Consider the following 24244-nt stretch of genomic DNA (forward strand, 5'->3'; position numbering starts at 1 on the left):
TCTTAGCAATAGAATTTATAAAACAATATAATCCAGTAAATGCAAAATATAACATAACATTAATATTATAATTTCTGACTCAACATATCTGTTATATATATAGCATATGTTATATAACATTTATATTGTTGTGTGGGAATTAAAAATAAATTGACGTAATGTAAAAAGGATTGAGAAAGTTACTACATAATCCACTAAGCAACAAACATTAGAATATTCCAACAACATCGCAGCAATATTACAACGTCGCTACAATGTTGTTGGAATATTCCTATATATTTTTTGCTTACTAGGAAATTACTTACCAGGGTTGGAAGTTATTTTACAAGTTACTTATAAGTTGCTTTTTACTGAAGAAATTGAGTACAATAAGTCCAGGTATTTTTTTTTTATTATTTGCATCAATTTTATATTACTTTTTATACTCAATTTCTATAACGAACACCTATAATAAGATAGAAAAAAAATACATAACCTAAAAAATATATAACTTATAAAGTAACTTTCACCCCTGATATAATAATGTTACTATTAACTGAAAAAAAAAATATATATATATATATACATATATATATATATAAATTTTATATATATATATATATTATATACATATATATTATTTGTGTGTGTGTGTGTGTGTGTGTGTGTGTGTGTGTGTGTGTGTGTGTGTGTGTGTGTGTGTGTGTGTGTGTGTGTGTGTGTGTGTGTGTGTGTGTGTGTGTGTGTGTGTGACGTAAGTATTCTCTCTCTTTCTCTCTCTCTCTCTCTCTCTCTCTCTCTCTACACATCTCTTGTTACACGCATTTAAATAGAAATAAATAAAATCGTATATAAATAAAACAAGAATCGCTGCCATTATTTAGGCCGAAACAAATAGAGATCGATTAAAATTGCAATTTACGTACGTGAATATCGGTGATGTGAAACGACTGATTCCTTTGAGTTAGTAGACGAGGAAGTCAATCTAAATTGGAGGAAAGAAATAACGAAGGGAAACGGCCAAGAATGTTTTCTAACTCACGCGGTTATCGTTGGAATGTTAAAAGGCCCAACTCCTCGTCAACTCGGATTTATTCGAATTAAAAGCTTGCAGGGCCGCACGCGATGATGCGAAAACGATATTCATTCTTCATCCTCGCCCGCCACGCTTTTACCACGAAATATAACGTGACATGATCGCCATCTGCAATCTGTAACATAAACGTTCGAAGACACTTCGATAAAACAGTTTCATTTATTGACTGAGTGAAGAAAAAAGCGCAAGTGATATTACCAGTAGTTCTTGTTGCATTGTCAATTAGTTCTCTATTTCACAAGTCTCGTAGCGCGACAAAAATGATTTAGACAAATGATTTCGTTGAGACAGTAAGCGGAGTATTATTTAATAAAAAAAAAAATAAATTAATTAATAAATAACCATTGCAAGTGATTTCGTGATTTGATTCGTTTATTAATTTCGTTTAATCAGGTGAAATGAATGAAACTAATGAGTTGCCACCGGGGACAGCATCGCTACTTGAGGAACTTGAAAGTACGTATCGGTCTGATGTTTTATGATTTTATGTGATTGATTACACTCACGTGCCGGTTCTTACTATGTATTATGATATTTCACATTTCCGTTATTGTCACTTAGTCATAGCTTACAATGATAGCTTACAGAGTAACACAAATTAATAATTTTTATTACATTAATAATTATAATAATATATAATTAATTAATTGCATTAATAATTATATTCTTCAACAAAATAAAATTTGTTAAATTATAAACACAAAATGTGTGTAAACTATTGAATGTAATAAAGTCATGATATGTCTGAAATTTGAAGAATTTATGTTTTTATTTCTAAACGTATATCAATACGTTTCAATTATGACATTTACTTCTTGTTTAGAAAAACTTATGGTTTTATTGAGAGATGGCAGAACATTAATTGGCTATCTTAAAAGTGTCGATCAATTTGCTAATATAGTACTTCAAAGTACCATTGAAAGAATTCATGTTGGTCAAGAGTATGGTGATATTCCAAGAGGTATTTTCATAGTAAGAGGGGAGAATGTTGTGCTTTTAGGAGAAATAGTAAGCGTTTCACAAACAGAAAATATTTGTTATAATTCTGTTAATAAATACTAATAATCCTGTGCAATGTTCAATTAACGAATATATCCATATTACAGGATATAGAGAAGGAAAAAGTGTTGCCGTTGAAAAAAGTGACAGTGGATGAAATTTTGGATGCTCAGAGGCGCGAACAAGAGTCTAAGCAGGAGCAGAAAAAGCGAATAAACAAAGCTCTGAAAGAGCGAGGTTTTGCGTATATACCAGATTTAAGTCATGATGATATGTACTGATGCACAAATGTACATATTTTTTTGTATCAAAAAAATTTACCTAATTAATTTACGTTAATTAAATATAACTATTACACGAAATTTACAAGCATGTTACTTCCCAACCATCTGTAATGTTGTATAAAGTCGTAATATCTCTGAAAAACTAACAGTCTTGTATTTTAAGAACAAAAAAGATAATGCATACTAGTTATGATTTTACATAAATAGCATATAATATAAATTAATTTTTAATATCAAGATACTCAAATTCTCATATAAAATCATAATTAAATGCTATATTATATGAATTTCTTATATAGTTTATTTTACTTATAAATACTTATTCTAAACTTTGCATTGCATAAATTGTTTATTTAAGATACATAAAGGTAATAATTACACTTGATATCAAAGCGTATCGTTATGTATTGTGCAATTTAATGATTACAAAATTAACTAGAAAAATACTTTGTTGCATTTTATAGTAATACACAGCTTTTACAAACGTCTTTATTAATATTGTCACAAAAGAAAAATGAGATTCTTTTAAAATATCTTGTATCGTATGCACAGTTAATAATGATTTAATTTCCACGTAAATGGAATAAATAATAATCCAGTTATTGTTGGATAATAAATTTATATTCGAGACAAAATTATATATAGGATACTCCACGCAATTAAGCGGAACTGTAATTTGAAAACAGGGATAGCAAAATATTATAAGATAAAATAAAATGATTTTGGATGCTTCACATTTCTGTATTACTTTCACGCATTTTTGTATGTTACAAAATGCAGTCGCATTTTTTAAAAATAAAATTTCATATTCTTGAATGTATTAATCAATGCAATTTTTCCTTCTCTACAAAAAACTATTATAAAGTTATGTCCAAAAATTATGAATATCTAATAAGTATCTTTGAAATCAGAAAAATAAATTTCTAAATTAACGATTTATATATATATATATATATAAAAACATAACTTTATAATAATTTTTTATAAAGCAAGAAAACTGCATTAATTAGTGTACCTAAAAATACGGAATTTTACTTTAAGTGCAACTGCACTTTATAATAGCATTTATGCACAAAAATGTATGAAAGTAACGTAAAAATATCAAGTATCTAAAATCATTTCATTTTCCTGCTGACATTTTTTCTATTCAAGTTGCCTTAAATAAATAGCTCTGTCCAATTATGTAAAATTCTCTGTATAAAGTCGTACTGATAAACTTAAATTAATTGGCAACTCTCCTTAGCTTTAGTATACAACGTACAGAGAAATCTATTTAAACTTAACGATATATTAATACTAATAATTAAATAATTTGTATGGATAGCTTAAAATGATGTCTCTTGAAAGCTATCTTTCAAGCTTTTTGTTGGCTTTAATGTCGACTCATCGCGCAGTTTATATTTGCACTCTTCGCTTCTTGTGCTCTTGACCACGCTTTCTCTCGCAGATTTTTTAGAATCATTTCGTTGTAAGCTGGTCCCTCGTTTTCTCGGAGAAGACAATTCCTCTGTTTTCTCAGTGGAATTATTTGCACTATTCGTGCTGCCAGACGCAATGCCGGAAGTGTCAGATTCTGGTTGATTACCGTCCAAGCAACACAGTAAACTATCAGACAAAGTATCGTCATTTAATATATTCAAATCGGATTCTGATTGCTCGAAGTCTCCTGTCCGCGATGTAAAACTGAGATCGACAGGACTGGCGGTTAATACACTTCTTGACAACAGATATTCCCTGAATGTGCTCGTTATGGACATTGAACTTTGTTGCGTACAGGCGCAACAGTTTGCAACAGATTGTATACAACTATGTTTCTCGAGCGTGTCTAATCTGTTATTTTCTTTATTCTCGACATCTTTTGTGTAAGCCAACGCATTGTCTGTACTGCTGTATGTCTGAGATTCCTCTAAAATGGAAGCACAATTATTTATTGTACTAACCATATCTAAATTGGGTCCACGTAAATCGCAACTATTGCTGCCAGTGACGAGATTGCATAAATTTGAAGTTGAAACAATCATTACAGGCTTCCTGGAGCGCGGAGTCATCATAGTTTCCTGTTACAAATTAAAAAATTGATATATTTTTAGGTTTATATTATAATTTTAATTTGACATTTACTTAAATATTTCAGTATTTTTAAATTACATATATATATTTTTATATAGAAATATATTATTTTCAATTTATGTACCTGCATGGCTTTCGTCATCTTTGTTGCGCTTTGCGTAATCGGACTCATGCTTCTATCATTGTTAGTAATAGGGGTCAAGATATAGTCGTTAGTTGCCAAGCTTCGTAATAAGCTTGATGGCGTCGATGTATGTACGGCATACACATTCCTGAATCTGTTTTTTACCATCGGAGATTGTAAATTATGTGTACATGCATTTTCAGCATGCGATTCAACATTTAAAGTAGTTTCGGATGATTTTACATTCGAGATACAAGTTTTTGAAGGAAAGCTTTTTACATTTGATGTTGCAACAGATGTGAGGATGGATTCTGAGTTTCGCCGTATGAACTTACTATTGTCCATTAAATTATGAGTGGAATACAAGTCAGGTGGCTCACTAAGTGGTCGTGTTAATAATTTATCAGTGTCAAAGTGACTATCCTCATTAATCATTACATTAATTTCTTGAAAACTTGAACTCAAACTAAGTTCGACAGAACCCAAGTCCTGTTTTGTATCACGTGTGTTTTTTCCATCTAACTCATCTTTCATATCCGTAGATTCATCGATTGATATTATCTTTTTTGTTCTACAATTTGTCAAAGTTTCATTCTTAATGCTATCTATACTATTCGTGTGTTTGGCATGTAAAAGATCGTTATTAGTTGTATCACAGTTTTCCATGCTAAGTTCGTCATTTGATTTGCTAAGAACCGCTCTTGCCGGAAGAAATGAGTCTTCTAATTTCTATACAGGACATGCAAAGAAAAATAGATAAAAGTAATAAACGTGCTATTTTTACACAAACAAATGAATGTATAACAAAAATTATTTCATAAAAAGACATAAGAAAACTAACCGTTGACAATATATTTTCTTCACTGCTCGATCTAGTAATATTGCATCCGATATTAATGTCAACGAATTTCTTGTGGCCTAGGATTTTCTTTTGAAAAATGTGTTTCTTAATAGAATCTCCAAGACTTTTGGTTTTGCAATTCTTTACGTGCCTGGGTGTACCTTGTCCATTTTCCTTGTTAAATTGTTTTACAAGTCGCCGTTTTTTGGCAGATTCTGGCATGGCTTGTATATGAGCGTATAGTTGAGCCAAAGCTGCCTGTGTGTCTTGTGTGGAATTAGCCTTCGCTGTTAATTTACGATCGACAAAACTGAATACAGTATGGGCTGTACTAGTTGCATCTGGTACTGACTCGTTTAACTGTAATCGTAAATCTTTTATCATATTGTGCAAGGATAAAGTAGAGTATCATTTTAAATTTGAAACTTACATCATTCTTCTTAGGACTCAGCAATTTTCTTTCTTGTTCCACCCAATATGCTCTTATATCTGTAGCCAATTTCGGTGGAATCTCAAACAATTCCGTACCTTTTCTAATCATAAATGCAACTAGACACGACAGATTCTGAGAATTGATATGCAAAGCTTCAGGTGTCAGTTTTCGTGGACACAATAAGTGAGGTGTAAAGAGAGTGGCTAGCGTATCACTGTTCATTTTGTTACTATGTTCATAACTTGCCGTCTTGTTTAATAAGGTAACAATAGCTTTCAGTAAAATTCTGTTAGGAGGTGGCAAAAGCAGCAACAGCAATTGTAAGGAACTCAATAGTCTTGCATCGTTTGATTTTGCATCCAAGCTGCACAATTCTGTAAGTAATTTATAGAATTATAGTAAATATGTTGTACATATATCATAAGTAAAACTATATGCTTTGTTTATATTACCAGCAATCTGGCAATGCGCTGGATAATGTAAATCCGTCAAGAGTGGTTCAGACAGTTCTGCCAGAAATGTTTTTAACACAGAGGCACAATCGTGTACACTAAATCTACCATCATCAAGATCTAAAAATACACCTTGAGACATAGCTGTTTTTAAATCCTGCTGTCTTGTTAATTTTCCAGTCCGTCGAAATATTCCCTCTTGTATGATATCTATAGGATTAAAAGAAAGTTATATTTAATTCCATTCTTGAATTTTCCATTATCTAACATATTTACTTACTTTGTTCCTTAGACAGATAATCTATCAGTTGTGTCAAATGATTTATACCATCCTCAGATAACATAACACCTTCTGTACCTTTTTCTAAATTGACTGAAGATTTGGATTTTTTGGTGAAGCTTAGAAGACCCCACTTTTTCAATCTTGCTTTCTCAGTAATACCGTCACTGCTAAAGAAGGATCGATCAAGATATCAATGTATGTATATTGTACAATTTGATTACACTTATATTTTATAATAAGTTTTGTCATAATAGAGAATAATTTATAAATTATCATTTACAATTAATAAGCCAATTGTCGTAGCCGTTATCGATAAAACATACAAAATAGAAAACGAAAATTAGATCTTGTTTGTCAGTGTCAACGGTATACTAATCATGCAAGGAACACGGGTAGTTGTGCAACGGTATCACTTACTCTTCCGTGTTAAGATCCAATTCGAAGGACAGATGCATTTTTACGAGCGTGTGAAATTGCTCGGGATTGACTTTTCGCATTCTAAAAGCTAACTTTCCATCCACCCCGTCGTTAAAATCTGCCATCGTTGTGTATATGGAAGAACGAGCAATTTAAACGCGCTTCTACATGTTGAATCCGGCAAACGGTAGTGATACCACACATTGACGATCATAACACCCAAATAAATTAAATGCGAGTCGTGGAGACCATCTAGGGAATTCCGAGGCGTTGTGCAGTTTCGCAGAGCGTTAGAAATTTGGGTATATATTGTATTATTTGTCCACATCGCTAATTGGCTAATTTAAAATAATAATAATCTCATTGATAAAACATTAAAAAAATATTAAGAACTGACCAATGTGAGTATCACCGCTCCCTAAAAATTTGACTTTATCTAGAGATTATTGAATTTTCTGACAATTGCTGTATGAAGAATCAATGGCCTAGTTTCTACCGAAGGTTTAATCCGCATCAGAATGTAAGAACTAACCAACTACAGTCGAGCATTCTCCTGTCGTTCGTCTGTAACAGGGGAATACTCGACTGTAGTTGGTTGGTTCTTACATTCTGATCCGGATTAAACCTTTAGTGGAAACTAGGCCAATGAGGAATAACAATAATCTGTTAGGGGTTTCACACAATAAAAGGAACAAGGAACAGAGAACAGGGAATAAGAATTTCAATCTATCAGAAATTGTGTATTCCACAATACAGATTTCTGTATATTTTTTCTTCTTCTTTCCTCCTGAAGAGAAAAGAAAAAAAAGAACTAATGCAAAAGTTCAGCTAAACAGAACAGACCTATTATTAGAGATTTCAAGTAATTCGAACAGACCCTATTAACTGAATCGCATCGACACACCCTCTAGCAGTACATAGAAGTTTGTGGCTATTTGTGGCGCGATCACGGGAGACACCTGTGACCACAGCGAGGTATATGCAAACGTGGAAGGGATAACATGGCTACCGCCTGGTGACGTTCCGTTCGGCCGTCGTGGTTATCAGATGCTCCGGAAAACATCTGGTGAACGTTCAGCGAACGTACCGATAACGATCTTATTAAGAGAGTATCTGCGTATCGAGGGTTACGATTATACGCGAGTAAGCCGTCGTGCAGTGACACCAGCAACATGATGAATATGTGGAAAGTGCGGGAGCTGATGGACAAGGCGTAAGTCCACGCTAACCCCGAGATATCTTGCCTCTAACCTCGCCTTGCCTCTGTTTCTCAGGCACATTTCTGTACTGCGTTTTTCTTGGCTTCTCGCACTTCCAACTCCATGATCCTCGTGCGATTGTGCGAGTTGAAAAATCGTGCGCGACACGCTCCGTGAGGCTCGTCCTCGAGAACGTGTCACGCGCGTCACGTATCACGAGTGAGAACGGATGACGTTACATTCGAAAATCCTCGGAGAAGAGCGAGAGGAGAGGAGGGAGAGACTCGTAAAACAGGAACGACGCGGAGATAATTTTCCGGCGTGACCTTGAAATTCGATAGGGAGGTGCGCGATAAACGATGTGAAAATAATCATGGAATTGATGACGGATGGCATGAGTCTCCCCCTCTTCCTCTCCCCAGCTACTTTCCTCCGATGGGCATGTATTTATTTTGTCTGATGCTCTTTACGAAATTCTCTGCTTCTCCCCGATTTTTTCAGAGCCAATTCCTTTTCTAATTATTTTCTTTACATTCGACATTTAAATAGGATTGGAAAGTAAACTCCTCGTTAAGAATCTAAGAACGTAGAGAAAAATGCGGGAGAGATTTTTTAAAAATTCGCGCCACTTATCTTTTTCGTGCATTTCGCGTATATTTTTTCGCCGAAAATTTTTTTTAATATCAAGATCTCGAAAGTAGAATTCGCTAGCTTATTTCAGTTTGCTTCACTTCCTGCCGAATTATATCCTCTCGATAATTCCTTTCGTAATTTATTATTCAATCATACCCGCGATTGATGAAGTAAACTCGTTTATTGCCTCAAGCATGCGAGATTTCTCTATAGAGAAATTTATTCATGCCATATGACATTCCGATTCTTATCATTTGTGATTGAATACTCGTTTAGAATTACAAAAGTCTTCGACTTGTATACTCTTTCATATCCTTCCATTCTTCGTATCGACTTTAAGAGTATGAAAACCGTCGTTATTAGCTTTTGCCAATATTATTACAAAGATAAGGTCCGATAAATGTATTATTATTTAGTTTTTAAATTTACATGGCTACTTTGTCGATTTACTTAAATGGAAATATTAACAATAAAAATAATACAATTTTCCCGTATAAACTAAGAAAATTTTTAAGTTTTTATCCTTGTGAAATTTTGTTTCTGTATCCTATCTTTTAATATAAAAGCAAAATTGAATTTATATATATATATATATATATATGTATTTTGTATATTTGTTTGTTGAAAGTTAAAATATTATTTAGTTATCAAAATTAAAATTTTTAAGTTTTTATCCTTGTGAAATTTTGTTTCTGTATCCTATCTTTTAATATAAAAGCAAAATTGAATTTATATATATATATATATATATATATATATATATATATATTTGTATTTTGTATATTTATTTGTTGCAAGTTAAAATGTTATTTAGTTATCAAAATTAAACGACTACTCTAACGATTTATTTACTAAAAATAATACAATTTCTCTGTACAATCTAAAAACATAAATTTGTAAATTTATCTTTGCGAAATTTTATTTCTATATTCTGTTTTTTAATACAAAAGCAAAGCTGAATTTCTAGTTATATTTTTATTTTGTGAGTTTGTTTGTTGAAAGCGATATTATATAAGTGAAAGTAATAAAGAGAATGTGAGTCTAAAATTTTATACTAGATGTAATGCACTGATACTGACAATGAGTAATTATTAATATATTTGAAATATAATAATTAATAATTGTTAATTTTTTTATTTAACAATTACATCCTCCAGATAAAATTTTGGAAATAAAATATTTCTTTTGGAATGGAAAAGATTAACAGGTTACCATAAAATTGAAAATCAGGGAATTATCAGAACTATATATCGAAAACTCAGGGAAAGTCAAGGAATTTTTCAAAATTTTTTAGAAAATAATTCTAGGCTTTAAAGAAGTTTAATATACGTACATCACTTATGTAGTTTTAGAATACTATCAACTTAATGATTATAAATGCAAACAGTGTCAGCAACATTAATAGTAATTTACATTTCTATGTTAAATTGATCTCTCAACAAAATATTTAACGTGTTTTCAAGTTAAGACGAAAATACAAAATTTCAAAGTATTGTCGAAGATCAGGGAAAATCACAAAATTTTATCTGGAAATCAAAGAAAAGTTATGGAATTTTAGAGGCAATTAGGAATTTATGTCAACTCTAATAAATTAATAATTATAATTATATTGATATTATATTTATAATAAATTAATAATGAATTATTAATTAATTTTATTAACTTATTTTTAAATTGATAAATATAATTCAGTAATGGAATTTTGCGAAAAATGTGTATATTAACTTGTAATATAGACATATTTTACAATCTCGTACTTAATTATACTCATCTAAAATGATATGCGGTCGATACAGATACAGCGTTGCATTGAATTAATAATCTTAATAAATTAATTAAGTTCACGAGTAGTTGATTACATTAATTTGCGAACTAAACTTGATAAAAATTAATTTCTAATTACGAACCAACATAGTAAGCCGCATGAGATACTTGCAAAGCTACATAATGGCTTTAAACTGTAATTATTTACGTAATTCACGGTTCTGTGCACTTTTGTTCTCGCATGAATGCGCTTTGCACGTACGCTATGCTGTGTTTGCAGACCAAACTAGGTAGACAAAAAGAGAGGGAGGGGAGATCGTTACTGTATCTATACTTAATTATTCTTCATAAAGAGTGTAACGTTAATAATAGGAAGATCATCATTGTAATCTTTTCATGTTTGCGTGATCTAGCTGTAAAAGCTAACTGCGATTGAAGATACATATTGTATGATATAATCTCGTTCCATGTGTATGCAACATATACGCGCGATAGATATTACATGGCTTTATCGGTTTTTTTTTTTGCGGGAATTATTACCGAGTAATTCGTGACATGACGAGTATAATATAACGTTATTATATGTCTTTGATTTAATAACGGATAATTTATAATTTTGCACACGTCACATTTGCACGTGCGAAAATACATTACAATGAAATACTGCATTTGTAGGACCAATGTCGTAATGAATTATACGGAAACAGAGGCCAAAGTTCGGGAGGCAACTAATGACGATGCATGGGGTCCCACAGGTACGATCTGTGCTTCCGGCAATATAGTTTCATATAGTTTTTACGTGGAACACCTGTAAATTAATTATACGGGATGCATTACTTTTTAAGGGGCAATGATGCAAGAACTGGCTCAGGCCACATTCACGTACGAGCAATTTCCAGAAGTGATGTCCATGCTCTGGAAAAGGATGTTGCAAGAGAATAAACGAAATTGGCGACGAACGTACAAGGTACGCGATCGTTGCAATTATTGCATCACATTTAATGAAAAAAAAAAACAATAAACTTTATATATGGAAGATATTGAAGATCGTTATATAAAATAGTGAATGAAATGCTCATGAATATAAATGTTTTATTTTTCATACTTTATTAACTTATTTCATTAATTTTTATTTTTTCACAGTCATTGCTTCTCCTTAATTACTTAGTTCGTAATGGCTCGGAACGGGTCGTCACATCGTCACGCGAGCACATCTATGACCTCAGGTCTTTAGAAAATTATACCTGCATCGATGAATTCGGGAAAGATCAAGGAATAAACATTAGACATAAAGTTAGGGAATTAATTGATTTTATCCAAGACGATGATAAACTTAGGGAGGAAAGGAAAAAGGCTAAGAAAAATAAAGATAAATACGTTGGTTTATCGAGCGAAGCGATGGGAATGAGATTTGGAGGTGGTGACAGATGGATGGACAATCCTAAGTGGAACAAATCTGGCGTAGAGACGTATAACGACTGGGACAATCGCGGAAAAGGATTTGAGGATGCAAATAACAGGTATTCATCTAATATTCGCGTCTCTTGTTGTATGTGAAAATTTAAAAAGAAACGTTATAGTTGGGGGAAATTTTTTTCTTTATCTAATTTTTACGTTTTTATATTATAGTGACGATGGTGAAAGAGAAGACTCGGATAATGATACTAGCCCAAAGAAAAGTGGAAGAGAATATAGAGATACGTTGGATAATATAAATCAAATTGGTAAATCTGCTCAAACATCAATACCTTCTACAAATACATCCCCTGCGCGGACAACAAGAACTATCAAAAAAGTAGATCTTGGAGCAGCAGCGAATTATGGAAAAGAGCAATCTAATGTAAATTCAAGAAATAAGATTTATTTTGCTATTGTCTCTATGAGACAATATAATTAAATTTCTATGATGTATAATTAAACATGTAATTATATACCTGATAATTATAAATTAATTTGTATGTATCCTTTTGTTTGCAGAATAGTGCACCGGTACAACAAAATAGTAGTTTATCATCGCCGAAAAATCAACAGAAGACCAAAAATGATATATTAAACGACATTTTTGAATCACAAAATGATAATAATAGACTAGACGATGATGATTTTAATCCACGAGCGAATACTCAATCATTTGCTCAACCGCAAAATGCAAATGCAGATTTTGGCGATTTTACTAGTGCGTTTAATAATTCCGCGACGGTTAAGACGAAAGATAACGATGAGTTCGCCGATTTCACATCTGCCTTTAATAATGTTACTATATCTAATACTCCAAGTCAGCCGCAATCGCAAATTAATCTAATGGGTGTAACAATACCAACTATGAATAATCCGACAGTAAATAATATGAATAATAGTAATACAATGTACGCCAATACGCAAACGGCGGGTACAACGGCATTTACTGGAACCTCCGCTATTCAAAAGACGTCTAATGATTTATTTGATACTTTATCACCACAAAGTCTCAATAATCAAATCACAAATAACAACACAGGTAAGGGATTATGTACGCGTCATTAAATTATAAAAATAATCGCGCAGAAACTTTGAAGCTTAATTTAACAAGTAATGGTGTGAATTTTTACATATAATTTATTATTGAAAATAATTTTGTATTATTTCTTTTAGTGACGTCAAATACAGATCTCTTATCGGACTTGGATAGTTTGAATGCCCCAACCATGAGGTTACCTGATGGGCGAATAAATAGCCCGAATAATTCGAACATTTTTATGGGAATGAACAACACACCTACCGTCAATTACGCAGGTGAGTATATACGCAGTTAAGAAGCGTAATTTGATTAATTTCTTTAATTATACGATTAGCCCAAGTTTTATTAACAATATTTTATTATAACTATAAATTATATAACATACATAATATTTTTATCATAAAGTGCATATATTGTACACATCCGGAGATTAAATAGTATTAAAATATTTCTAACTGCTGCTCTATTAATATTATTAATTATACATTAGTTATTAGATATTAAATATAAGAATTTTAAATCGCCATTGCATGCATTTTCGTGAAAGAAATCCTTGCGTGAAATATATATTCTCGGAGTTTGAAGCTAATGTATTCCCACAAGATAGTCTTTCCTTGCAGCCTGTAAATACGAAGAAAGTGACGTATCAATCGAGAGTCTCTCCAATAATGCCGCCAATCAATTATTGGAAGTATTATGTACCATGTGCGATATTAAAAGTTTCGCTGATTTGGAGAGAATAAGATCATCCATTTCGAACTACATCAGATTTTTACCAGGGTCTGTTACTCCTCAAAAATACAGTGGTATTGATTTTGATGCGAAAGTGGATGCTATATTGTATGGAAGAATTTTGGAAGAGATAATCGGTAAATTTGATCGTGATTGGCCACTAAGTGAAGATGGCCTGGATCCCTTGATTGAAAAATTGATAATCATCGACGGTGCAACAATCTTCATGTTATCAGAAGCTTTAAGAGCTTTAATTATTGCTTTAAATGAATTCAAAGATGAGAAGAAGACTCATGTTATTTCAATGTTATTGAACAAGCTATTAAAGAGCGAAGCGATATTTTCGGGGATATTGGACGCATGTAGAGACGAAGTACGATCTCACATGCAAAAAGAAGAACTTGATCAAACTTTGCAAAATACAATACAAATTTTGATCTCCTTGCCTAGTCATGTATCAAATAAACTGCAGTTAAACACGCCTAAGTCTTACACACCGCAAGTTTATGTGAAAATACTTTGTTTTCACATATGTTGCGCGATATCGTTTATTAATGAATTATATAAATATATTAAACTGAAAACATCTGTACTCTCATTTTTAATTAGCAAGATTGTAGTTAGCTTAAAACCATGCGATTTTACGTTCTTTGTCGACATTGTAGAAGAATGGTATCTCGAAAACAAAAAGAATGAGCGACGTCTAGTCGAAGATATATTTCGCGAATTGGATTCGGCTGCCATTGAATACATAGCTGTTTTGTTCTTGAAGCGTTGCAATTCTAAACTCGGTGTGCGTCCCATTTTCGGAAATTTAATAATGGAACCGAATTGGAAATATATTTTAACAACCAAAATTCCTTTAATGCGTTATTACGAGGACGAGAAACTTCTTATAAATCTGGTTTCTTATCTATCATCTTTTTCGAGTGAAAATAATATTTTATCAGAATTACTTATTAAGCTTTTAGAAATTTGGAGGGATAGAAGTATTTTGAATCACGTATCTGTGGAACAGCACAAATACATTACGAAGTTGATTGTTCTATCTGTAAAAACTTGTAAAGATCTTTTAAGTCGTACTGAAAGAGATCAGTGCCAAAAACTGTTGCTTTCCGGAGTATCTACTCATCTTGAGTGTACAAACATAACTTTAAGAGCGATGGGCATGATGGTCGCCGAGATTTGCATAAATTCTTTATGTAATACCGAAAACGTACCGAAATTAAAGTTCGAATACGATACCATGCCTGCGCAAGTATTAGAATTACTTCAATCTCTAAAGGATTTAAATACGCTTGCAACGATTGTACATGTAAAAGAGCAATACGAGCGAGGCGATGATTTAACAATTGGAAACATTGTTTTCGATTCTATGAGTAGCAGGAAGATCTATGAATTAGGCGTTGATTGCGATATTTTACCCGCCGTTGAAAATCTGTTAAACAAAAAAATTGAAGAGACACGCCTGTCGAAAATCAGCGCAATAAAAGATAATTTAACGAAAAAGAACGAAACGAATCAACAGGCAAAATCAAATTGCGATGACAATTCGGATCTGGATAGTGATGATGACTTAGTCCCTTACAATATGAATGACGACAAACCGCCCAGTAAGATACGCCCGATGTACTTACGGGATTTGCGTGATAATTTAACGGACGAACGTACTTTTTCCAATCCTGATGTTTTTTCTGAATCCTTGCTGGTCTGCGAAGAATTAATATTAACACAGCTATCGAACGACGATGTATCTTTCGCGATAGAACTCTTACAGCTTCTCGTCACGTTGAAGCAACAGTCTTACATGGAGAATTTTGAACTTGTGATTTTCAAATGTTGCGTAGCGATTGTAACTGTGCGTCCGAAGGAATGCGCCGAGTTTCTTTGTAAAGAATTCTATGAAGACACTGGGAAGTATTCACTGAGTCATCGCTTATTGTTCCTGGATATATTGGCCGAATCTGCTAGGCAGTTATCAAAAATAGATATCAAAGATGCAGATAACACCGACGTTATCGTAGATACAGCGATTAAAAAGAAACGAATTCCAAATCGCATATCACTTTTTATCGATACACAAGAAAATAAAAGGCAAGAAGTATGGTATAACGAAGACTTCGACATTGATTTAGAAGCGTCGGAAGATCAATCTACGAATTGGCAAGAAATTGTCGATAAAAGAATTGCGTCGCGTACGAAACGATTTGCACATAACTCTAAATCTCCCAAATTACATATTAATCACTTTGGAAATGTAGCATCTGCATTTTTCTATCCACTTCTGCACGGCTTTGGCCGTCGTGATATTCTTAAGCTTAATGGCTTAAGAATTTATTCGGATCAAGAAAATATTTTATTATTACGTTTCCTGAAAACGTTGTCTGCCATAATGTTAGCGGCGCAAAATTGTTTATTGGCATCAAAGATGGGTAAAGAAATATTGGAGCTTCTGTGGACAGTAAGGAATCACGATGAAGCGACTGTGAGACTAGCCGTTACAGAAAATATCGGATCTGTACTTATTGCAGTGCCGAAGGATGCTATCATCGACGAATTGTCTGAACCCTTGATGGAAATAAGAGAATGGCTTCTATTATCACAAAACGTCGTTAACGGCGAACACGATGCAAATTGCAGGGTCTTAAACGCGAAAGTGTTATCCTTCATCAATTTGATTATAAGCTCTACTTTTAAGTGTGTAGATTGATTGAGATTTCAATCAATCATTACAATATTGTTATATAGAACTTTTCATTTTTACAGTACAATCATTTATATAACTATTATGTATGTAATACATTTCCACGCAGAATATATTTTGTTTTTAGAATTAATTTTTCTGTTTGTGAAAATTACAAATTACAGAAATAGATTATGTGTGTAATTTAAATACAAGAAGACTTTTGTTATCAGTGTAATTTTTAGTTGATACCCGTCTATATATAAAAATTATATATGTTATTGATGTTTTCCATAAAATTAAAAACATTGAAAGTATTTCATTTTCCATAAAGTGAAATAAGTAAAATGTTTAACACATATATGACTTTATGCAATATAAAAAATCGCTTTGTAGCACAATGTTTGATTAATTTAAGTGCTTTATCAATACATAGTAAATCAAATAAAGTAAATCTATTTTCTACTATAAATTTTAATATAATATTAAACTGTTTTTGTACATGCTGGAACATAAAAAAAATTATATGTACTCGTAGATTTTTATACAGATATGAGATAACAACTACAATGCATGCTATGAATTAAAATTAGTGTCATATTTAGGATCGGTCGGATTGTCGCCCGTCACGAATCTTCTTCCACCTACAACCAATACTAGAAATCAAACATCTAGTAATACGACGTCTTCTACGCAAGTCGGTTCGACTTGGACTGGTTCGGGATTGAATATCGACCTCGATAACATAATGGGTAGTAAAACAAAACAAACTGGCCCAGCACCGACGATGAACCAATTGGCTAGCAATAGCCCACAACATCAGATTAAAATAGGACGTAAGTAATTCCTTAACGGCCTGTTTGCAAATTGTTATAGGGTCGTTTTTCTATTAAGTACTGTATTGATAAAATTGTTTTCTGATTGATAAACTGAGATAGCGTTACGTTCGATAAAACGCAATTGTCCTTGTTAATGATTCTTAAATGATTTTTAAATTAGCTATAGTCTGAACACCGTCTCATTCTTAACTGCTGGAGTATGAATGAATAAGAATAAAATTGTGTATGCCTATAGCAGCAGGAATGGGATATATGTCACCGGTGCAATCTCTACCACAGAATCAGCAGCAGCAACCTAATGCACCGTTCTTTCCTGCATTCCAATAAAGGATTATATGTTCAGTCTAGAACACAAAGTCTCGAGGCACAATATGCAAAAATTTAAGCTTTACAGAAATGTGTCACTATTTGTTTCAATTGATTGAAATTAACGATAATAAATCTTACATTTTCCGCCTGGGCTCCAATTTATACAGGGTTCAACATTAGACGATTATATATAGCGAAATATTTTCTATTAGCGTTCAGCTCTAGGCATAACGTGTTTTAGGAGACATCGTATGTCAAAGACGTGTGTTCAGAAAATAATTCGAAAGGATAAATTGAAGCATGTCGGTATTTTGTAATTTTTATTTATATAAGAAGTATCTCGATACTACGATACAAATTCTTAACAATTGGTATTTATATATACATAAATATAAAAAACGATATCTAGTAAAAGCATACTGTACAATAATAACAAATAACATAAAAGCAAATCAATCATTTTTCCTGATTATTGCGAGGCAGCTTGGTACAGTCTAAGTCTAAACCAATAATTAATGTAAAGGCGACGACAAGCAGCATTCCTGTAACTTGCAAAAAAAATGCGTGTAACTTCTGTAATATGCATTATAATACTTGTGTGTTATGCGGGAACAAATTTGGCAGGAATTATTGCCGTATGTGTATTTTATACATAATGTATATTAATCTTGGAAGAATTGGGATTATGCCTTATAGATAAAATGTATCATAAAAATATATACATATTATGAAAAAAAAAACTCGGAAGAGCATAATCTAATTAGCATTCACTTCTCATCATGTGTACATTGTCTGGAACATAGACACAATGCATGAAAAAGTTGATGCTTTTATAATTAAAATAGATTATATGAAAAATAACCATTACATTAATATTAAAAATGTGTATGTAAAAATGACGGCAGCGAAAGAATTGTGTGAGGAAAAAATGAATCATTAGTGGATATTATTAAGTGCTTCCCTCTTACAATTATTACGGCAGAAGAAATTACGATTATTAATTCTCTTTCGTAGAAAAAAAATGTATAGATAAGAAAATATATTTTAGCATTTCTTTTATCATGAAAAACTGAATTGAATTGAATCTATCACAAAATCGGTGTAGGAAAACTGTGTACGATTCAACATCAATTCATACGTGATTACAATTCAATATGAATTGTTTAAGGATTCACTAATTGCGTAATTTTAATATGAATTAAAAGAAATTATCTTTATTATTACATATGATATTATATAATTATCGTAAATTGAGTGACAAAAAATTGTTAGCATTTGATTACATCTTACTAACAATGAAATAATGCATATCCTTTAACATAAATGTTTATGGAATTATCATCACATTGTAGTTAATTCTAAACAGCAATTAATATATCATTATTGTGTTATACATGTATGTAATCCCATTTACATCACTGTTCACGTTGTTATTTTTAATTTAGTTTATCTTTGCTGCATGATATTAAGATATTTTAAGTTACATGTCGCATAAATCTATTATGATAAAGATTATCATTTATATTATCAAAATTATGTATGCATCGGATGTATATATATTGATAAAAAAAGAGAGAGAAAGGTGCTTGGCATTTATCTTTCGATTTTTAACAGCAATAAGCAGGCAAAAATTTACAAGTTGAACAACTTTCAAAGTCAGTGGCAAAGCTGGACACATTATATACATGTTATAAGAATGGTTTTTATTATCTATTTCTAAAAAATATACAATATAGTTTAATGTTACGAGATATTGAAGATCTCAGAAGCAATTGATATAATAGAAGCCATTCTGTACAATTACATAGAAAAAATTATCGTGTCGAATAGTTATCCAATTGTTTAGTTTTGCCTTATAAAGTTGACTCCAAGAGATCATACGCTAGAGAGAAACTTTTCCGCGAGTACCAGAGACTGAATTATGTAAAGGCAAATCCTTTACATTTTCCATTATTTGAGCATTTTATATGAGGCAAGATGTTTAACAACATAGGCAGGGAGATATATTTTTCAAATATGAAAATATATTGTACAAATATATAAGAGAAAAGTTGTTTTAGTCAATTCAATGCATAGAGAATCATCAACCGATTATTAAGTGTTATTACGAGGGTGCATGTACAGTTTAGTGTTATAAAACCCTTTGTAAAACGAGTTAACAAATCGCGAGATCCTATTGAAATTTCCTTATAGCTGGCGAATTCTGCAATACTTTGCGCAATATAAATTATTTTTCATTTATAGCTTATTCTTGTGTTATTTACGCGCGATAATATTGTTTATGATATTTAAGATTAATTGAATTGATACCATTACAAATTCTCCAAATTTTCATTTTATAAAATATTAAAAAAAACTTGAAAATTGAAATTCAGATAAAAATTTATGGCAATGAAATTCTTACATTTTGTATAAATGTTTTATTGTATGTAATATTTGGAATTCATAGGATATACTGATACATATCAATATTAGTCGCGCGTATAAAAAAATAAATACATATATATACATAATCGAATGTGATGTGTAAAAAATACGAGTTCATATAAAATTTATATTTGATTCAATCAATGATTATTAATTCTCCAATGTGAATAATGGCAGGATACATTGCTTATAGTATTTATATGTGATCCGATTTAAATAGCTCAGTTGATTTTTGAGATCTTGAGACTTCGCTAAAACCAATTTTATTGTATAATTATTGTTTAGGTATTTATACCTATATTTTGCATATTTATCGTTATTAAATGCTAATTGGTGCTGGTATTAACACATAATATTATGAATGTCCATTTACTTTTTTTTATTACAATTACCTCTCTTCCTGTTCCTCAAATATAAATAGAAAAACAGCAAAAATAGGAACCATTAAATTTCTTCTGTTTTACGTTTGTAATTTTTGTCGTTTTATTATTTTCTTAGAATATGATTTACACAATTGGTCATTTATTATCTCTAGTAATTAAATTCGCTGTACCCAGTTTTATGTGTAAGATTTTCTTTGATACAGAAAATGTATCTCCAATGCAAAACATAATGTTATACTAAAAAAAATTAAAATTTTTGTTTGTATTTTCTTGTATCATTGTAGAAAAACACTGTAAAAGTTTTATATTTATAATGTATAAATCTGTAAAGGATACAGAACGAGTCAATGCTAATAATACTAGACATAATTATTTATAACTTTGATAGATATAAGTTTATATTGATACACAAAGAAAAAAATTAATTGGTAAATAAAAATTTTTCAGAATATTTCCAAACACAAATTTAGATATAAGAAGTATATTTCATTTATAAAATATACATAGAAGGCGATCTTTCTTTATTCATCAATTTGTTTCGATTTTTTCTTTTTTTTCTTTTTCTGTAATGACGTATTTACTTCGTCGTTTTCAATATGTCCATTCTCTTGGCCATTTTCGAGAACATGTTTTCTTTTTTTATGTTTCTTTTTCTTCTCAGCTTCTTTTTCTTGAGCTGCCAACATATGTGCCGTTTCCTCTAGTGCCTCTTTCATTACGTCCAGATTTTTTTTCGGTTCTTTGCCAGTTGTAAAGAAATCTAGTCTGTCTTCTACCTGTTGTCGTAATTTTTCACCAAATATCTTCGTTGGTATTTCCGCGAAACAATCAATTCTAGAGGCAATGGAACATTTATTTGCCAGGTATCTTGCAATTCTACCCTTATTTTTAGTGCCAGCGCGACCGATAAATGTAGAATGGAACAAGAGTCCATATTTCGGAGTATTCGACTTTCCACGGCTTTTCAATGCTCTAAACAAGGCTTTTTCCGCTCCCAATATTTGAACAGTAGATGCTGGTGCTTTCGCTAAATTAGTAAGCGATCCGGCATGTGCTATTAATCTGGCGCCGACTTGATCTCCAATTAATGTAGCTAAATTCGGTGCTACTCCTGCCATTTTTCGCGTTAAATAATCGGCCATCTTTTTCCTATAGTCCACCAATGCGACAACGCGTCCAGCAAAAATCTCAACGTTCATTAAATCAACTGAACTTATGTCCATTCCCATGGATGATTTGGCTGCGTTGATAATGGCCTGTGCTCTTGAACTATCCATGACAACTTCTTCTAACATTTTCATCTTTTTATCCGTTAGTTGTTTTCTATCTTTTATTACTTGTGCAACTTTCGCGTATATATAATTTTCTGGAACTATTTTTGCAAGTTCTGGGTAATGGTAACTGTACCATTCTCTAAAAATAAAAAAAAAAGTTATCTTCAAGTATCTTCTATTTTATTTTCAATATATTTAAAGAATACTATACATACCGCATACGCATGCTAAACGTGTTGATATCTTTGTCAAGTTGATCAAGTAAGGCTATACTCTGAATGATCATGTTGTCTACTCGATTCACATTGAATTTAACTTTTGCTCTCGAGTAACTGTGTCCAAGACCTAGTTGTGCAATCACAGAATTCTGGGATGTAAAACCTTTCACCAGATTGTGAAAGTGGAACCTTATTCCCCTTGTAATTTCAGGAACAACATTGACATGATCGCACTTAATACCCAAGATTTCAGTGATATTAGCACCAAGTTTGGGATCTGCGACACCAAGAACAATATCTGATTTGGCAAATCCACTAAAGCTAGAATCTAGGAAGACCTTCAGGACATCTGTCATAATTCCTTCGGAAATACTGTTGATATTTTCCAGAGCAGACAACGCTGTCTTGAAAGGTAAAAATCCAACTAGGCTTACGATGCTACGGAAACGTGACAGATCTGTTACAGATTCTTCCACCTGAGGTAACAGCATTCCAATTTCTTCAAACTCTTTAACGCGAAATATGGCGTAACCAGCAGCATGTTCGAATAGAATGAAAAGCTTCGACTGTAAAATAAGCAATTTTTTAAGTAAAAATATTGCGATTGTCTTTTAATTTCGATATAAATTTTAAGCATTTTTAATCTGCCTTAATCTCTATGTTCTATAAGCTACGATTGTTTCCATTATTGTATCATTTCATTTTTTAAATAAATGAATATTATCCGCCACGTGCAACTTAATTGGAGGTTAACCTCAAAATTCGTAAATAAATATGGAATTATCTAGAAAATAATTCTAATCAAAACGTACAAATGAAATTAATATTACGTTTTGAAAAAGATTTATTTCGAATTTCATTTCTAAAAATTGCATTATTCGCGCATAACATTAAATTGCGTCGTTTATATATCAACATGTGCTGTCTCGGCGCAGGATGTTAAGTAAAGAAAATTAGAGATTTTAGCTCAAAATAAGTCGTTATTGCAACAAAATTTGAAAATACTTGTACTTGCCATTTTTAATAATTTTGTATTTCTTATTCCGATTACACTGCGTTGGAAGAATTTAAATAAATTTCGGTAATTGTTAAGTTTAGCTTGTTTAGCCCACTTATATTCAATATTAGACTTGATTAGACTCACTCAATGTGTTTCGGCACGAAACAACCGAATCTGGCAGAACGTCGCTCTGCCTTGAATTAAAATATTAATAATTCAAGTTATCGACTACTCAGGTTAAGTAACTCAGTCGGACTGATGAAAAGTAGCACGCGCTATGCGCTATGGTCACATCACATATAGAGTTTTCTAGTAAAGAATTAAGACCGGAAAGACGCCATTGGAAACAGAACAATTCCACAATTCTACACATGAAACAGTATTCACACCAATTCACAAATTCACTACCACATCGAAAATATCTGCAAATGGCGGCGTTTAAAGGACTCGAAATCTGACCAATCAGAGATCGATAGATACCTAATGCCCGTATTCATAGTCAGGCCTTATAGATCAGTTTCACTAATGCTAGTTAGTTTAATCGGCTGTTGATTGACCAATCGCGGTTGATAATTAATCACGATTAAGCTTGATTGGCGTTGGTAAAACTTAAGGCTTTCTTAAATTTATCTTCAGATATTTAACGAATTATTTCATTGGTTACTGAGCATCTAAAGATAAATTTAAGGAAGCCTTAAGTACAAAGTCTGATTATTATCTATATTCATAGTCAGATTTGCTTTTAAAATATTATTGACATATTTTTAAAATATTATGTGATTTTTATAAATTATCTTTTTTATTTCCTTATTGACAAGATAAAATTTAAAATCCATTCTAATAGTTATTTTTACATGAAGTATACACTGTGTAAAAACAACCATCAAAACGATCGAATAACTTAGAATAAATAGATAACAATTAGATCGAATAACTTAGAACAAATAGATAATAAAATTTTATCTTAATTTCAATAATAAAATTATATTAAGATAAATCATTTTTATCGATTTATTTTATGTACATATATAATAATATATACAGCAAATTTTATAAATAAGTTACATAAATTAATACTCATTTCCACCAATGTAGATCAATTTTAATACTCTTTATTTTTTCTAGTTTTAAAAATTAGAAAAAGACGAAGAGTGGAATCGAGATTAAAGTTAATCTACATTGGTAGAAACGAACATAAATAAAATCTATTTATTGTGTGTATGTGTGTGTGTGTGTGTGTGTGTTTTATAAAAATGCATACACACATATATAAAATATGTACGTGCGTATATTTATATATACGCTACT

General features: G+C 31.6%; 4 protein-coding genes across 11 annotated transcripts; 2 read left to right on the forward strand and 2 right to left on the reverse strand.

Moving 5' to 3' along the window:
• Positions 1-1305: 1305 nt before the first annotated feature.
• LSm1 (U6 snRNA-associated Sm-like protein LSm1) lies at positions 1306-2436 on the forward strand. 2 transcript variants are annotated; one of them, XM_087405316.1, is made up of 4 exons: positions 1306-1365; positions 1469-1531; positions 1899-2083; positions 2182-2436. In XM_087405316.1, exons 2-4 carry the CDS (start codon positions 1474-1476, stop codon positions 2353-2355), a joined length of 417 nt encoding a protein of 138 aa, XP_087261442.1. In that variant the 5' UTR covers positions 1306-1365; positions 1469-1473; the 3' UTR covers positions 2356-2436. The 2 variants fall into 2 exon arrangements, with proteins under 2 accessions (XP_087261442.1, XP_011065153.1); XM_011066851.2 differs by having other exon boundaries at positions 1330-1531.
• Positions 2437-2745: 309 nt separating this feature from the next.
• On the reverse strand, positions 2746-7206 carry LOC105152501 (uncharacterized). 2 transcript variants are annotated; one of them, XM_087405315.1, is made up of 7 exons: positions 6979-7206; positions 6559-6725; positions 6279-6488; positions 5824-6200; positions 5394-5753; positions 4553-5281; positions 2746-4415 (listed from the first exon to the last, which is right to left on the reverse strand). In XM_087405315.1, exons 1-7 carry the CDS (start codon positions 7101-7103, stop codon positions 3684-3686), a joined length of 2700 nt encoding a protein of 899 aa, XP_087261441.1. In that variant the 5' UTR covers positions 7104-7206; the 3' UTR covers positions 2746-3683. The 2 variants fall into 2 exon arrangements, with proteins under 2 accessions (XP_087261441.1, XP_011065149.2); XM_011066847.2 differs by having other exon boundaries at positions 6559-6728; positions 6979-7205.
• A 681-nt stretch (positions 7207-7887) lies between these two features.
• On the forward strand, positions 7888-20414 carry lqfR (clathrin interactor lqfR). Of its 5 annotated transcripts, none has more exons than XM_087406078.1 (9): positions 7902-8191; positions 11250-11329; positions 11420-11541; positions 11718-12094; positions 12204-12414; positions 12552-13071; positions 13206-13346; positions 17080-17322; positions 17564-20414. In XM_087406078.1, the coding sequence occupies exons 1-9, from the start codon at positions 8151-8153 to the stop codon at positions 17650-17652; spliced, it is 1824 nt and encodes a 607-aa protein (XP_087262204.1). In that variant the 5' UTR covers positions 7902-8150; the 3' UTR covers positions 17653-20414. The 5 variants fall into 5 exon arrangements, with proteins under 5 accessions (XP_011065148.1, XP_087262204.1, XP_087262206.1 ...); XM_087406080.1 differs by having other exon boundaries at positions 17486-17705; XM_087406077.1 differs by having other exon boundaries at positions 7904-8191; positions 17561-20414.
• Positions 20415-20510: 96 nt separating this feature from the next.
• Positions 20511-23254, reverse strand: Nop56 (Nop56 ribonucleoprotein). 2 transcript variants are annotated; one of them, XM_087406082.1, is made up of 3 exons: positions 23081-23254; positions 21934-22502; positions 20511-21857 (listed from the first exon to the last, which is right to left on the reverse strand). In XM_087406082.1, exons 2-3 carry the CDS (start codon positions 22425-22427, stop codon positions 20966-20968), a joined length of 1386 nt encoding a protein of 461 aa, XP_087262208.1. In that variant the 5' UTR covers positions 22428-22502; positions 23081-23254; the 3' UTR covers positions 20511-20965. The 2 variants fall into 2 exon arrangements, with proteins under 2 accessions (XP_087262208.1, XP_011065147.1); XM_011066845.2 differs by having other exon boundaries at positions 22952-23254.
• Between the last annotated feature and the right edge of the window lie 990 nt (positions 23255-24244).

The sequence above is a fragment of the Acromyrmex echinatior genome, chromosome 4, assembly GCF_024713525.1.
Source record: "Acromyrmex echinatior isolate Ae372 chromosome 4, ASM2471352v2, whole genome shotgun sequence".
NCBI lineage: Eukaryota > Metazoa > Arthropoda > Insecta > Hymenoptera > Formicidae > Acromyrmex > Acromyrmex echinatior.